The 13819-nt window shown below is 41.2% G+C and overlaps 1 protein-coding gene across 2 annotated transcripts in view; it reads left to right on the top strand.

The window, feature by feature from the left end:
• The window catches only part of KCNIP4 (potassium voltage-gated channel interacting protein 4), a 904027-nt gene that overhangs the window by 699841 nt on the left and 190367 nt on the right, over positions 1-13819 (top strand). The window contains exon 1 of one of the 2 annotated variants that reach the window (XM_016121276.2): positions 6099-13024. The exons of the other annotated variant lie outside the window; for it this stretch is intronic. Within the exon in view, the coding sequence (XP_015976762.1) occupies positions 12913-13024 (112 nt within the window). The 5' untranslated portion in view covers positions 6099-12912. Of the gene's footprint in view, positions 1-6098; positions 13025-13819 lie in introns of those variants that run through there. 2 annotated transcript variants of the gene reach the window in all.

Here is a 13819-nt window from a genome sequence, read left to right as displayed (position 1 = left end):
GTTACTGAACTCCTTGCTTCTTGTTTCAAATCTATGTGCATCAATTTGTTAGTTCTTTACAATATAATTAATTTTGCAAGTAATCTCAACTTTCAACCGAAGAGGGTAAGTTTTTTTTTCTGGAAATGTGAATGTCATCCAAACTCTTTCCCTCTCTAGCTTTCAAGTATCTCGAGATTTCATTATATCTGTATCTCTCACATCCATCCAAGCCTTTCCAGCTAGTAGGCCACATTCCTAATTTATCACTCGCTTGGATTTCTGGAGCAGCCTCTTAATTAGTCTCTTCACCTGTAGTTCAGCCACTCATCCCCCAATCAATTCTCTACATAGTAACCACACTGATCTTTCTAAAGCATAAATTTGATGCTATGCCTTTGCTTACATCCTTCTTTGGCTCTTCAGTGCTCTCAAGATAAAACAAACAAACAAAACGAACTGTTGTAGCATACCTGAAGAGCCTTTGTGATCTGGGTACTGCTTGCCGTAAAAACCCCATATTCTGAAATACAATTTCTTGCCATCCAGTTCATCCACCGCATGCTGTTCCTGCCCCAGATTCACTCAGGGCATTAAGCTCTTAACTCTCCTAAGATGTTACACCTACTGTTCCCTCTACCAGAAGTGCATTTTCCCCATCTTTGTCTGACCCCACTTATCTTTGAGATCACATCCCAGGTGGTATTTTTGTTCCTAGCAAACCTGTACAGGTTTAAATGTGGGTTAACTATCTATCTGATGAGTTCTCATGATGAACAGCATGGTGTATCACTGAAATATTTAATAACTGCCTGCTTTTGTCTCTGCATTCCCCACTGAACGACAGGTCCTCAGAGAGCAGAGGCCATGTCACCTACATATGTGATATCCCCAGGGTCTGTGTTGGGCACATACTGGGTGTTTAGTGGTACTCACAGAATTGTCTTGGATTGAACGCAAAAGCATAAAAATCACAGTTGAAAGTCCCTTACTTTGCCCTTTCACCCTTGTACCCCAGTCTTCTGCACATGTACTCACAAATTACACCTCCCTATACACACACATATACACACACTTGCACCCTCACTAGCCCAAAACTAATTGGTGCTAGGACTACACTTTAACTTGGAGGATGACCGGGTTTCTGAACTTAACACAATTGTCAATCCTCTTTTTGCAGCTCTGGCTTCTCCTAACTCCTCCCAAAGGTCTCTTTAGATCTCTGTCACCACCCTTGCTGTGGCACACTTGGCCCCTCTTGCTCCTAGAATGTCGACCCCTTGCTCTCGTTTCTCTCTCTAAACATCTCTCTTCTGAATATCCTGTTCACTTCTTGTCCCTTTGACTGTCACCTTTTTATGGATAAATCCCAGATTTTTATCTCTAGCTCTGGCCTCTCTCCCAATATTTTAAGTTATGAACTCAGCATCTCTACTTGGCTTCCCTGCTTGGGTTATTCAAACATGACTCTATCAAAACTTCAGTTATCCTCACCTCCTACATGTTCTTGTTCTCAGTTTCACCCAGGGAGGACTTAGAGTGGCCATCTGGACCTTTAAGATTTTCTTTTCTCCTAACAGGACCACAGGCCATCAAGTGAGTGAGTCTCCAGTGCTCACTAGCTCTATGTGACCTGCTTCCTGATTGACCCAGAGGTATTTATGTGACCCAAGGTGGGCCAAGCGAAATGGCCCTTTTTGAAGTTTGAAATTTGGAGATAGATAAAGGCAATGGTCCAGAGTGCTTGGAAGCGAGACAGCTTAAGGGCAGCTATCTCAAGTAGAGGTCTGCAAACTACTGCTGTGGGCCACCCAGAGCCACCTTCTTTTTCTGGCCATCCCTACGTCTTGATTATTCAGTTTCTTTTCAAATTCGCTAGTCATCCTTGCACCCTTTTAATACATGTCCACCACCAATTTGGGCTCACTAGTCAGAGACAGTAGGATATTGGCAAATAACTGTCCCATGTTTCAGAGTCAGCTCAGATCAGCTTTGATGCCTGCTGTCCCCGGGTTCTGCTTTATGCTCTTTTGCCGGGTTCACCTCTGCATCTTTGCTCGTGTCCGTGCCCACCCCTTTCTGACCACTGATGTGACCTCTGGCTTAGATCCTTCCAGCAGCCTACTCACCAGTCTTCCTGTCTCTGGTTTCTTTTTTCATTCATTACTGTGTTCTTGCTTCCATCATTACCATATAAAGCAAATACAACACTGCTATAATCATGCCACCCCACTGGTCAGAAGCATTTATTAGCTCCTCATCTTTTAACTTTCTTACAGATACTGTGACTCTCTGCAGTCCTCCCTCCCCCAAATTCCCAGTCCGATAAATTTTTTTTTGAACCCACTTTCTTAGAAGCTGAAGTTACTTACTGATCTCTAATCATGACTATTGCTGAGCCAATTCATGTGATTTCAAATGTGTACATGAAGAAAGAGCCCTGTCATATGCCATTCATTCATTCATTCATTCATTCAACAAAGAGTTATACAAAAAAAACTGGAGATATTGTGACAAATAAGATTAGTAACAGGCCTTAATGTGGAGCATTGACTACAAGTGGAAAGAGATAAGAAATGGACTAATGAACATGTAAAGACAAAAAAGTTCATGGAGACTAGCAAGCTCTATGCAGAAAATAAAACAGCAGTTTGGAAGACTAATGGGCATTGGTGACAGGAAACAGGATATTTCTGATAAGGTGACTGAGGAAGCCCTCTTGATAAGACAGCATTTGAACCTAGAACTGAGTGATGAGAAAGAGCCAGAGGTAAAAAGGAAACAGCCTCGAGGAAAAGCACATTCCACACAGAAGCATCGAGAAGCACAAAGGCTTTGGGCAGGGATAATCTTGGTATATTCTAAAAATTGAAAAACTATGTAAGGACAGAACCATGGTTTGGGGGCCAGTGAGGACGTGGAGGATGAAAGTGGGCTCAGCTGAGATCAAAGAGAAGCCAACACTTAGTGTGAGTTTGAATATTATCCCCAATGTAATGGGGAACCACTAGAAGGTCACAGGCAGGAAAGTTATATGAAAAATATACTCTTTAATATATAAAGATTAATATAAATTAATCCAAGATTAATATAGGGATTAGTGCTCTATAAGGACAGACTGTAGAGGTATGAGAATGAAAGCAGGAAAATCAGATGGGTATGTGTCACGTGACAGCTGGGGTCTAGGGCTATGTTAGCAGACTTAGTGAGAATTAATCAGAGGGAGGCGGCAGTTTCAAGGTGGAGGCAACAGGATTTGTTGATTGGATTGTACTAAGGGGTCTTGCATAGGGTAAGCCACAGAAGACACCCAAGAAATGTTGATTGACTCATTGAAGGAATGATTGAATGACGATTCATGGTCAACCACAAACTCTATGAAGCCTTCCTAATGAACTTCAACCTTCCCGTCTCCCTACTCCCCACCCACTCTGAGTTCCCACAGCACTTTAAATCCACTTTCCCATGGATACTTATCTCTCACCTTGGATTTAGTGATTTATGTGCATTCATGACCTCCCCTTCTAGTCTGAAAGCTTCTTCACGGTATGTATCCCCCATAGTCCTTGAATATTTTGCATGGCACATAATCATTGTCAACTTTTTTTGACAAACGAATGAAGAAATGCACAAATGAATTGAGGTAGAAATAACGTGAAGGTCAAAGCCTTCAGTTAAAGAAATGATTACTGAGCTACAACATCTGAAATCTGAGGGTCTTCCCAGAGAGATTGAACAATGTCACAGCTCAGTTAGCTTAGGCTCTGCCTTGCTCAGAAGCCGAAGACTAACTGAATGACTAAGAGAGGCTGTGTTTCAAGGAACCGAGGACTGAGGCTGGCCGTATGAATGAGGACAGGCTCCCATGGCTTGCTTGGTCACTTACCAGGAAAAGTGGTTACGTGTCTTAACCATTTTGAATTGTAGTTTTTTCATCTCATCAAATGGGCGTAATAATAGAAGTACCTCAGAGATGGCTCGTGAAGAATAACAATAATTACTCTTTCAAATAGAGCACTTGCTTTGTGCTCTGTCGTGCCCTGAATGCTTTAGCTATACTTTATGCCGACGCATTTATCGCTCTCAAAGACACCGGGAGGTACGCACTTTTATTATCCTTACTTCGTAAATTGTTCATATAAAAACACTTACCATAGCGCCTGACACAGAAAAAGCATTCTGTAAGTCCTAGAGAAGAAAAAAAGCCCCAAACGGAATATGGAGCCAGAATACCTGGTTTTAAAACCCAGTTTTGCTGCCATTCTTGACCTTGGATAAAGCAAACTCTCATAACCTGAATTTTTTCATTCTTAAAATGAGATAGGAATAAGGGAGCCAGTCTGTAGAAGTGCAAATACACTAAATTATGACAAAATCCTGGATAAATGTAGATACTTAAAAAGTATTAAAGTTGATTTTTAACTCAAGTGTGTAAAGCACCAGCCCATTTAAGCACAGGGCTCTCAAGAGAAAACACCATGTGGATCCTCCAAAGGCAAAAGCCCCCTATTTACCTCACTGTCGTCGCCACCCTCAGCGGTCTTTCTGAAAGTCAAGGTCTCTGACTTTCTCATGGTGAGAAGATTGACAGCTTTAAATAAAAACAAAAACTTTAGTAGCTGAGGATCTTAGTCCATTTTTTGTCTTATCCATTTGAAGACATCTGGGCCAGTTAATTAGAGTGTTCCATCTGAGTGTCCTTTCGCTGCTTAAAAACACCTCCTCCCCCATTATCTCTTGTGATCCTCACAGAAATTCTGTAAAGAGAAACATGAGCTCAGTTCTTTCTACTCCAGGGTTTTATCTCCTGTAACTCCAAATTTAGTCCTGAGTTCACAGGAAACACCTTCTCTGTATCTAATTGCTTCTGACCACAAAAATAAAAATAGAGTGTCCCTCAATCTGCTCATTAGCCTGTATCTTTTAGATTGTTTGGCATTCCTTTTTGATATTTTAAAATATACTTTCTTCAGAGTTTTTTCTTAGTGAAAATGGGAAGTTCGGAGATAAGAAGGCTAATTAAAATTCCTTTTTCCATCTCAAAAACAAGGTCCTTTTTTTCTGTATATTGAACACGCGCGCGCACACACACACACACACACACAAATTTTAAGTTGCTTGTTCCTAATGAAGCAGATCTATCTTTGTGGTTTTCAGTTTAGGATTAGCTTTTCTTTTCTTATTTAAAGGAGCGTCTACTGTTAAAAGTAGATTATGTATTATAATTTTGGAGTAGGCAGAATAATGCCCACAAAGACATCCGCATCCCCAGAGCTGTGGAAATACTAGGCTACATGGGACAGGGTAAAGTTACAGATGTAATTAAAGTTGCTAATCAAATGGCCTTAAAAGAGAAAGATTATCCTGGGTTACCCAGGAAGACCAGATGTGATCACCAGGGTAACTGAAAGACAGAGGCAGGAGAAGCAGGTTCAGAATGATGCTGCCTGAGAAAAACTCAGCTGGCCATTGCTAGCATTGAAGATGGAGGAGACCACTAGCCAAGGAATACATGAAGGTTCTAAGACATGGACAAGACAAGGCAGCAAATTCTTTCCCAAGCCTCCTAAAGGAGCACCCTGCCGACACCTTGATTTTAGCTCGATGGGAACCATTTCAGACTTCTGACCTTCAGAGCTGTAAGATAATAAATTTGTGCTGTTTTAAGCACCAACTTTGTAGAAATTTGTTGCAACAACAATAGGAAAGTAATACAAACTGATTTCAGCATTACAATAATAGGAGTGTAATAACATTAAGCAACCTCCAGCCGCAGCCAAACAATGACCGAAACTACAGGACGTTCTGGGAAACGTGTAATTCTCAGAAGAAAATGATTCTTCCATTTCCAGCTCTTCAGGCCTCTGTTTTTGGAGACAAAAGAAATGATACTGGTGATAATTGTTCGTTTGCATGTGAGAGAGAGAGGGGGCGGGGGAAAGGGAATTAAGGACCCTTTAAGCTTAACAAAAAGCAAATTCTGGAATCTGGTGCATGAGAAAGAATTAAGAGATGGGCTGGATGGAGGGAAGAAGGAAAAAAGGAAGGAAGGAAGGAAGGAAGGAAGGAAGGAAGGAAGGAAGGAAGGAAGGAAGGAAGGAAGGAAGAGGGGGAGAGAGACAGAGACAGAAAATAAACAAGGGGATTTTGGATGTGTTCTCGGAGAAGGATCTTAAGAACTCTACAGTCCTTCTATATAGTCCTTATGACTTTATACAAAACATGACCCAGAAAATCGTTCAGTCTTTGGAGATTTGGAATGCATTTAAGTCTAGACCTCTTGGCCTCTTTCCCACCAAGTTCTGCTGTGGGACATGAAATGAGAGCGCCCAAGGGCAGATCTGAGAATGCCCATGTCTGTCTGTGGGAATCTGGAGCCTATGAACTAAGAGAACCCAGCTGATGAAGTGGTACATCCCTGGCACTAGGGCCCTGCCAGGTGAGCAGGTGGGCGTTACCACTGGGCCTAGGAACGGACACTGAAGGCAGAGCCCCAGGCCCAGCTATAGGTAGTGTAACATCCATGAAAGTGCCATTCATCATGCTTTTAAAACCACCTGCTCTATTTCTAAGGCGACTTGAAGTCACGGCTGAGAAAGAAGAGCTGCAGAGCTACTCTGCATGTCTAGTTAAAACGACCGCAGAGACTGATGGACCAGGGAGGTGGGGCTGATCAGGGAGAAATAAGCCCTTGCTCACCCCTTTCCTACAGCCTTCTTAAATCGTGATTTAGATCTCATCTCTCTGGACGTCTCTGAGAATCCTGCAAGCAGAAAACAGGCTGAATTTAGCTTTGTATTTTCGAATCCATCACAGTGGCAGACAGAGGATTCCTGATCTCTTCTCCCTCTCATTTCTCCCTCCTCCCTTTTCTTCCTGTCTTCTCTCCTCCCTTCAACTTTCCTCCTTTCTTTCCTCCTCTCCCATTTCTCTTGTTTGTCTTTCTGTTGCTCTCCTGACCTTGCTCCCAGGAAAGAACAGTACTATTTAACATTTACATTTCAGTAGAGGTTAAGGCCATACCACCTGCTACCTTTCTGGACTCTATCCGCATTTTAAATTGTGTTTCTCATTGTTTAAGAGATCACAATAAAAACAAAAGAAAACAGAAATATTGATCTTTATACCTCCTCAGGGATGTAAGAACACTTGCTCTCAAGTAAGGATTCCTGAGGTTAAATCCTAACCCCTTGACTTCTAGCGTGTGTAATTGTTGGTGGGGGGATCTTTTCCTCTACCTTTTTATGTTCAATGCCTGAGGACCTGCAAATTAGACTAGCCAACAACAGTTTAACAGGAAAAAAGAAAAATTTTTTATTAATATTTATATGTATAGAAGTTCAAAGAAGCTAACTCTGGGGCATGTATACCATTTTAACTAAAGAAAAGGAGTTAGAGTTTCAAGGGATGATAAATTATAGAGAAGTGACTAGGAAATATATGAGGGAAACTAATAGAAGATAAGGCAAGGCTTATTTTAGTTACGGTTGTTTATGCAGACTTATCTTTGTGCTGGCTCTCTGTCTCTGTTGATAAGAGTTGCTCTCTGATTCTTGGCACAGGGGCATGAGGGGTTTGAGAACAACTCACGAAGGGGAATTTATGCTCTGCTTTTAGGTAGATAAGAGGAGGGTAGAGAACTCTTCTTGCATCTAATGACTCTCAATTACCTTCAGCTCATCGCAATCCTTATGCAAAAATGGTATATTTTGGAGTGGGATATTTTGATCTCTTTCACAATCATAGATAAATTATTTAAGCTTTCGTATTTCAGTATTCTCATCAATAAATGTGGTGAATAATATTACCTATCCTATAAAGATGTTTTGACAATGCAAGAGACTGTTCATAAAATGCATACAGTACACTGTCAACAACATACTGAGGCCCTAAAATTACTCTAATCCTAATTAGAATATAATAAAGGATAATAATTATTATTTTTATTCATAATCACTGGTTTAAAGCCAACTCTATTCGATGGTATGTGACACTTGTTAATAGAGAAGGCACATGAAAAGGGTTATAACATGAGATCCGAAGTTGTCTGTCATATTAAATTGTTGAACCCAAGAGCGCACTCGGTGTAGCCTAGGAAAAAAGATAGAGCACATAAAAAAGTCATAGGAAAAGATTATATTCTTATGATCATTTTTAGTTGAATCTTCAAATAATCTACTTTGTTTATATTGAGATTACATACAACACATGCTTTGATCATAAAATACATGAGAACTCTATTCAGGATACATTAGTGCAATATTGCTGGAAGTTTCTTAAAGTGGAAGATAGCTTCCTACCATCACCATCATATTATGGATTCAACAGAGCACTCCAAACAGGAAGCCGGATGCTTAAGTTTTTAATGGGCAATCGTATACATATTTTAAAGAAATCCACTCCGGATACATTTACCAATCTTTCTGAATGAGTCCTGAAGCTAAGTGAGATAGCTTAAGTCTTGTCACAGTAGAAAGCTTGTCAAGAGACATTTAGAGATCTTTCCAAGTAATTGAGAAACTCTAAGATAGAGGGATGTGACATACTTTATAGTAGAAGAAAGGGCTAGGGGTAGACTAAAGGGCACCAGACAGTAGGAAAATCCTAAAATTAGAAGCGACATGAAGGGTCACACACCAACCTTGTCCTCATTACTTGCTCTATATCTCTTCACTTATTTTTAAAAATCTAAATTAGGCTTCACTCTTCAATGGAACCTTCTAGATAATGCCAACCACAAAGTCTTGCTTCTCTTAACTCCTACTGATTGAGAGTAGAAAATGCTTCTTTTAGAACTTTTTTTAAACTTCTCAGTCTATCATCCTCATTTCGCTGTTGTTACAAGTCGGGAATCTTAAAGAGCTACAGGATACAAACCAACTTTGCTCACTTCTCAAATCCTTTGACCTTGAACAAGTCAATTCTCTGCACTCACTTTTAAGCAGCTGTAAATTTAAGATTGGTTTATTTGATTTTAAATGATCTCTAAAGACTTATACAAATATGAACTAGTATCTTAAATTTAAATTTGGCTTTACTAGTTTCTACTTACATTGTCATTCTATTTATATTTTTGGAGAGATAATATATTGATAGATAAATCTATCAAACATTAACATTTTTTCCTAATTTTGTTAACTAATACATGTAAAAATTTTAGAATAGTGCCTGATACTTATAAGTTCTCCATAAATGTTAGCAACTATTATTTTTGGAGCAAGTCAGCTATAAACCCTGGTTTTGCCCCTTATTGAATATGACTTCTGAAAATAATTTAATCTCAATCAATAACACTTGGTTTTTATTTGTTGTTTGAAATGGAGATAATAACACCTAACTGGTTTGCAGTAAGATTAAATGAATCTATACATGTAAAGTACATAGCATGGTACCTGGGATAGAGTAAGTGGGTTAGTTTATCCCTTCGGTATTCCTTTCCTTTAGTGTAAAGGACAAACTTCGCTGGATACCCCTTACAATGTCAAAAGTAGGGATAACCCTGGGAATGAGAACAGAAAGCCAGGTAACAAACTGGGGTGAGGCTAGCAAGTTAATGTAACACAATGGCAAAGCCATAATCTAGAATTATTTTTTTTAAATAATATGTAGCCAACTATACTTTCTTACAATGCCCCTAGAAAAACATTCTTCCCCAGGTGTCCCCTGTTTCCCTCAGTTTCTCAGATGAAGTTTGAAACCCTTTGATAGCATTTTACCATCCCAAATCCACATATGAGACAGCCTGTGGTATCCTTTGAGAACCAAGAGGTCCTGTAGCTGGAGCCAACAGAGTGAGTCCAGAAAACCAAGGGATAAAGGTCACTAATGTGGATAGGGAAGGGTTGGGCCACCAAGACTCTCAGCTGGTGGATCCTAAACTAATGCCATTGTCCTAGAGGGAAGTCCTGCCTAGAATCAAGAACATCCTATCTGTGGATCTTTATGTGAATTTCAAGAATGGCTGAGATTTCTGTCCTGAAAAATGGGTGTGGCAATTTTAAAACACTTTGTCTAATTCCATGAATCGAGATCCATTGACAAATATTTGCTGAAATCTGCAGAGGGGCATTAAGGGAGAAGAATGAATTTGGGAGTCAAACAAAGGAATGTTTGAATCTCGGATCTATTACTTTGTAGCTGTGTAAACTTGGTCAAGTCACGTAATCTCTTTGTACCTTAGTTTTTTGCAACTCTAATATGGTGTTGTATAGGATTAAAAGAGATAGTTATAGTTGACGATCTAATTTGTGTAACTTTTCAATTTTTAATTTTTTTTAATTTTCAAAAATTTTTTTAATTTAAATTAACATTTTTAAATTTTCTTTAAAAATTGACTTCTTATAGCTATTTTGGCAGGAATTTCAGAGAATGATTACTTACAATATCTATTTTTCTCATCTAATTCTGTGAATTGCTTCCCCTTCCCTGGCTTGCTGATACAACTGAAAACAGCATATTTAGATGGACAGGTGGTTGGTCAGATTGAAAGAAAGATATCTTCCATAAACATATTATCCAGAATGAAAAACACCCTTAGAAAAGCCAACTTGGCTGTCTAAGTATATTCCTGGTGCCCGGAGAAGAAAAATAGCCCTGTGGGCTAGATTGATAAGGAAGTCTTCATGGGCCAAAGACTAAAGCTTGACCTAGGAGCAGGGAGAAATGCCACGCCCAGGGAAAAGCAAAGTCTCTTCATCCATCTCAGCCTAGCGAAGCCTCCAAATTGCTGGCAATTCTGTCACAATCCCATAACTACCACGTACTGAGCAGGGGCCACCAAGGGCTGAGCTTAGCTTTTTCTGTCCCAGTTAGCTCTCACATGAGAAGGGGGCAGTCACAGTCTCCCCATGAACTTAGAAAACTGAGATAGGGATGGAGCAGTTTCTCCAAGGTCACACTACAATATGCGACAGAACCAGATCTAACCCAGTTCTACCTACCCCAAATCTTCAGTATGCTATACTACTTCTAATAATGATGAACTCTAACACCACCGATGGCTACCTCCTTCATAAAGTCTCATTCCTGTTACATCACCCACCTTTCCTCAGGTAGGGCTGACTTTCCCTTCTTGTGTTCCCACTGTACCCAGTAAAGACACCTGTTCAAGTCCTAGTGCATTTAGTGATCACATCTGACTTCATGCCTGCCACCCTTATTAACCTATATGTCCCAAAAGGATAGGTTTGGACATTATTTGGCCTTTTGTCATCCGTGTACCATTCATAGCTCAAAGCAGGAGCTTAATAAATGTTAATAAAGAACCAAATGAATGATGAATATCTATCGTCTACCAAGCACTGTGCCCACAGCTTTGACAAGCAAGTTAGTCCCTTTGTGCTTCAGTTTCCTAGCCTATAAAATCAAAGTCACCATCATGCTTACCACACAGAGCTGTGGGGATGAGCTAATGGTTGATAAATCACTCTGATATTGATGAGCACATAATCAATACTCAGTAAATGTTAACTATTATTATGAACCCATAGAGTTCCTAGAATTCTTTTTCAATGGAGAATGTTAAATAAAACATTTAAGTATTATGATCACAATTTCATAGAAAAGAAACTGTTTTCAGAGAGGTTAAGTGTCTTGCAGAAACATCACACAGCAAGGAACTAGCAGAACCAGGAAAAGTCCCCCGAGGTCCAAGCTATTTCTCATGAGCCCTTATGTTTCACAGTCAGTTCCAGGGGCTAAAAATCCTTCACAGAAAGGTGCCAGTTGATTCTCTTCAGTGCCACTCTGGGGCTGGCCTTCACCAGACTGAAGAAAGCTGGCCAAGTGATGAAGCCACTGTGGTCCTGGCTTAGGCTGGAAGTCATGACCACGCCTAGGCTGCTTGCCTAGTTTGGAATCAAATATGCCACAGGATCCTTTGGGACAGCGAGCCCCAGCCTCCCTGATGAGAGTCACCCAGTTTCTTGTTTAAGAACGCAAACTCCAGGATCCTCTAAATCAGACTCGCCACAAGACAGTGTTTTTAACAAGCATCCTGGTTGATTATCATCAGGGAAGTTTGTGAAACTTTGCTTTGGAGACAGGCTGAAGCAAGCCTTTTAAAGGAAGGTGGTGGCACTCTCCCTCCAGGGGACAATCACTGAACATCAGTGTTCTTACAAGGTTCTGCCCTGCCCCACCCTCCATCCATGCATGTTCCTAAATGTAAGGATTAAACCAGTCTCCCTACTCATGAATGCTCCCTAAGCGTCAGCAAGGACCACAACAGTCCCAGCGGAGTGGCAGGTGGAAGGCATCTTGGGTGCTCCTGCTTGAGGAAGCCCCTGACTGAATCTCAGATCTTGACCCCCCGTGCACTTTTCTCCCTAGGAGAGCAGCCCACGGGCTTCCACTGGGTTTTTCTGAAAAGGGCTGTAGCCACTGAAACGGATATTTTTTCCTGGCATCCCCAGAGCCCTCTCGCGGAGCAAGCTCCGGGAAGAGAGAGAGCAGCTGCTATGGCAAAAAAGGGGACAGTCGCAAGCTTTCCAGGCAGCAAACTAGCATACAGATAGCCCAGCCCCGCAGCTGGTCGTCAGCGCATGGAGTACCGCCGCGCTCTCTAGGGCAAGTTTCCTGGGAGTATCCCTTCGCTCCATGGACACAGCAAAGTCCCCAGTTCTCCAACAGATGTTTCTTTCGCAGCTCTGAAGTCCGAGTACTCTCTGGCTGTTGCACAGAGTCCCGAGGCTGGCCAGCTGTGGTTGGGGGACCCCATCAGGCAAATGCCAGCATCAGCATGAGAGGCTGGACTTCAGCCCAGGTCGGTCCTCACCCCGGGGGGCCGCTGCCTGGCCCGGTGCATCTGCGAGGAGCTGCTCACTTTCCTCCCGCACGAGTCTTTGTTCCCAGCCAGATATTGCTCGGATTCTCTCATTAACTCCCTCCGCTCCAAAGGGGTCCGGAGGCTGGGATGCTCTGCCGGCTTGAAGGATGCTGACTCTTGAGTGGGAGTCGGAAGGACTGCAAACAGTGGGTATTGTTGTGATTATATGTGCATCTCTGAAGCTGCTTCACTTGCTGGGACTGATTGATTTTTCGGAAGGTAAAGTGGTCGCTCCCAGTCCGTGCCTTTGGTCAGGGCTGATTCAGAACTGGATGCAGACACTGTGGAAGTTGAGGAGGTTTAATACCCAAAGTAAAAGTTGTGAAATATGCATGCTTGCTTGCCATGGAGCAGACTAGCACTGGACAGTTCATTTCTGTTTGCCCAGATATTTGACATTGGGAGAGAAGGGATATTATTATATTGTACCTTTATCTTCTTATTTGAAAGCTATTTGAGTTTGGGGGTGATATTGTGGGTTAAATATATTTCCAAAGTTTAGACTCTCTACTGTGGGGTGACAAATCCAGGTTGGTTTTGGGTGGTCAAGTTCACATTGGCTACCACGCCTTACTTACATTAGCGATTCCATCCTCTGGAGGAGCACCCTGATTTGTGAGGGACGTATCTGTGTGTGCTTCATTAGTTAGGGGGTGTGGGGGTGGAGCTGGGTTGTTGATTATTATATAAAATGGACAAGCTTTTTTGCTTAAAACTGAGTGAGTTACTGAGTACTTAGCAAAACATGATGTTTTGGATGCCTAATTTGCAAAACTGTTTCATTTGCATTTCCCAGTGAGCCACTTTGCACATTTGTCTCTTAAGTGGGAACAAATATGCACAAGACAGCATTGTTTCTACCAATAAATATTTTATCCATCTAATATGTTTTACTACCAAAATCGATTTTATTATTCAAAGATGTCAATTACCTTTGTTTGCTTTAACCATTTGAATGTGTGTGCATTCACATACATACATATTTTTCATGAACATTTTTTCTACTGAAATAAC

The sequence above is a fragment of the Rousettus aegyptiacus genome, unplaced genomic scaffold, assembly GCF_014176215.1.
Source record: "Rousettus aegyptiacus isolate mRouAeg1 unplaced genomic scaffold, mRouAeg1.p scaffold_m13_p_10, whole genome shotgun sequence".
In the NCBI taxonomy this organism is placed as follows: domain Eukaryota; kingdom Metazoa; phylum Chordata; class Mammalia; order Chiroptera; family Pteropodidae; genus Rousettus; species Rousettus aegyptiacus.
The sequence above is the reverse complement of the archived record's forward strand: the minus strand, read 5'-3'. Positions and strand labels throughout refer to the sequence as shown.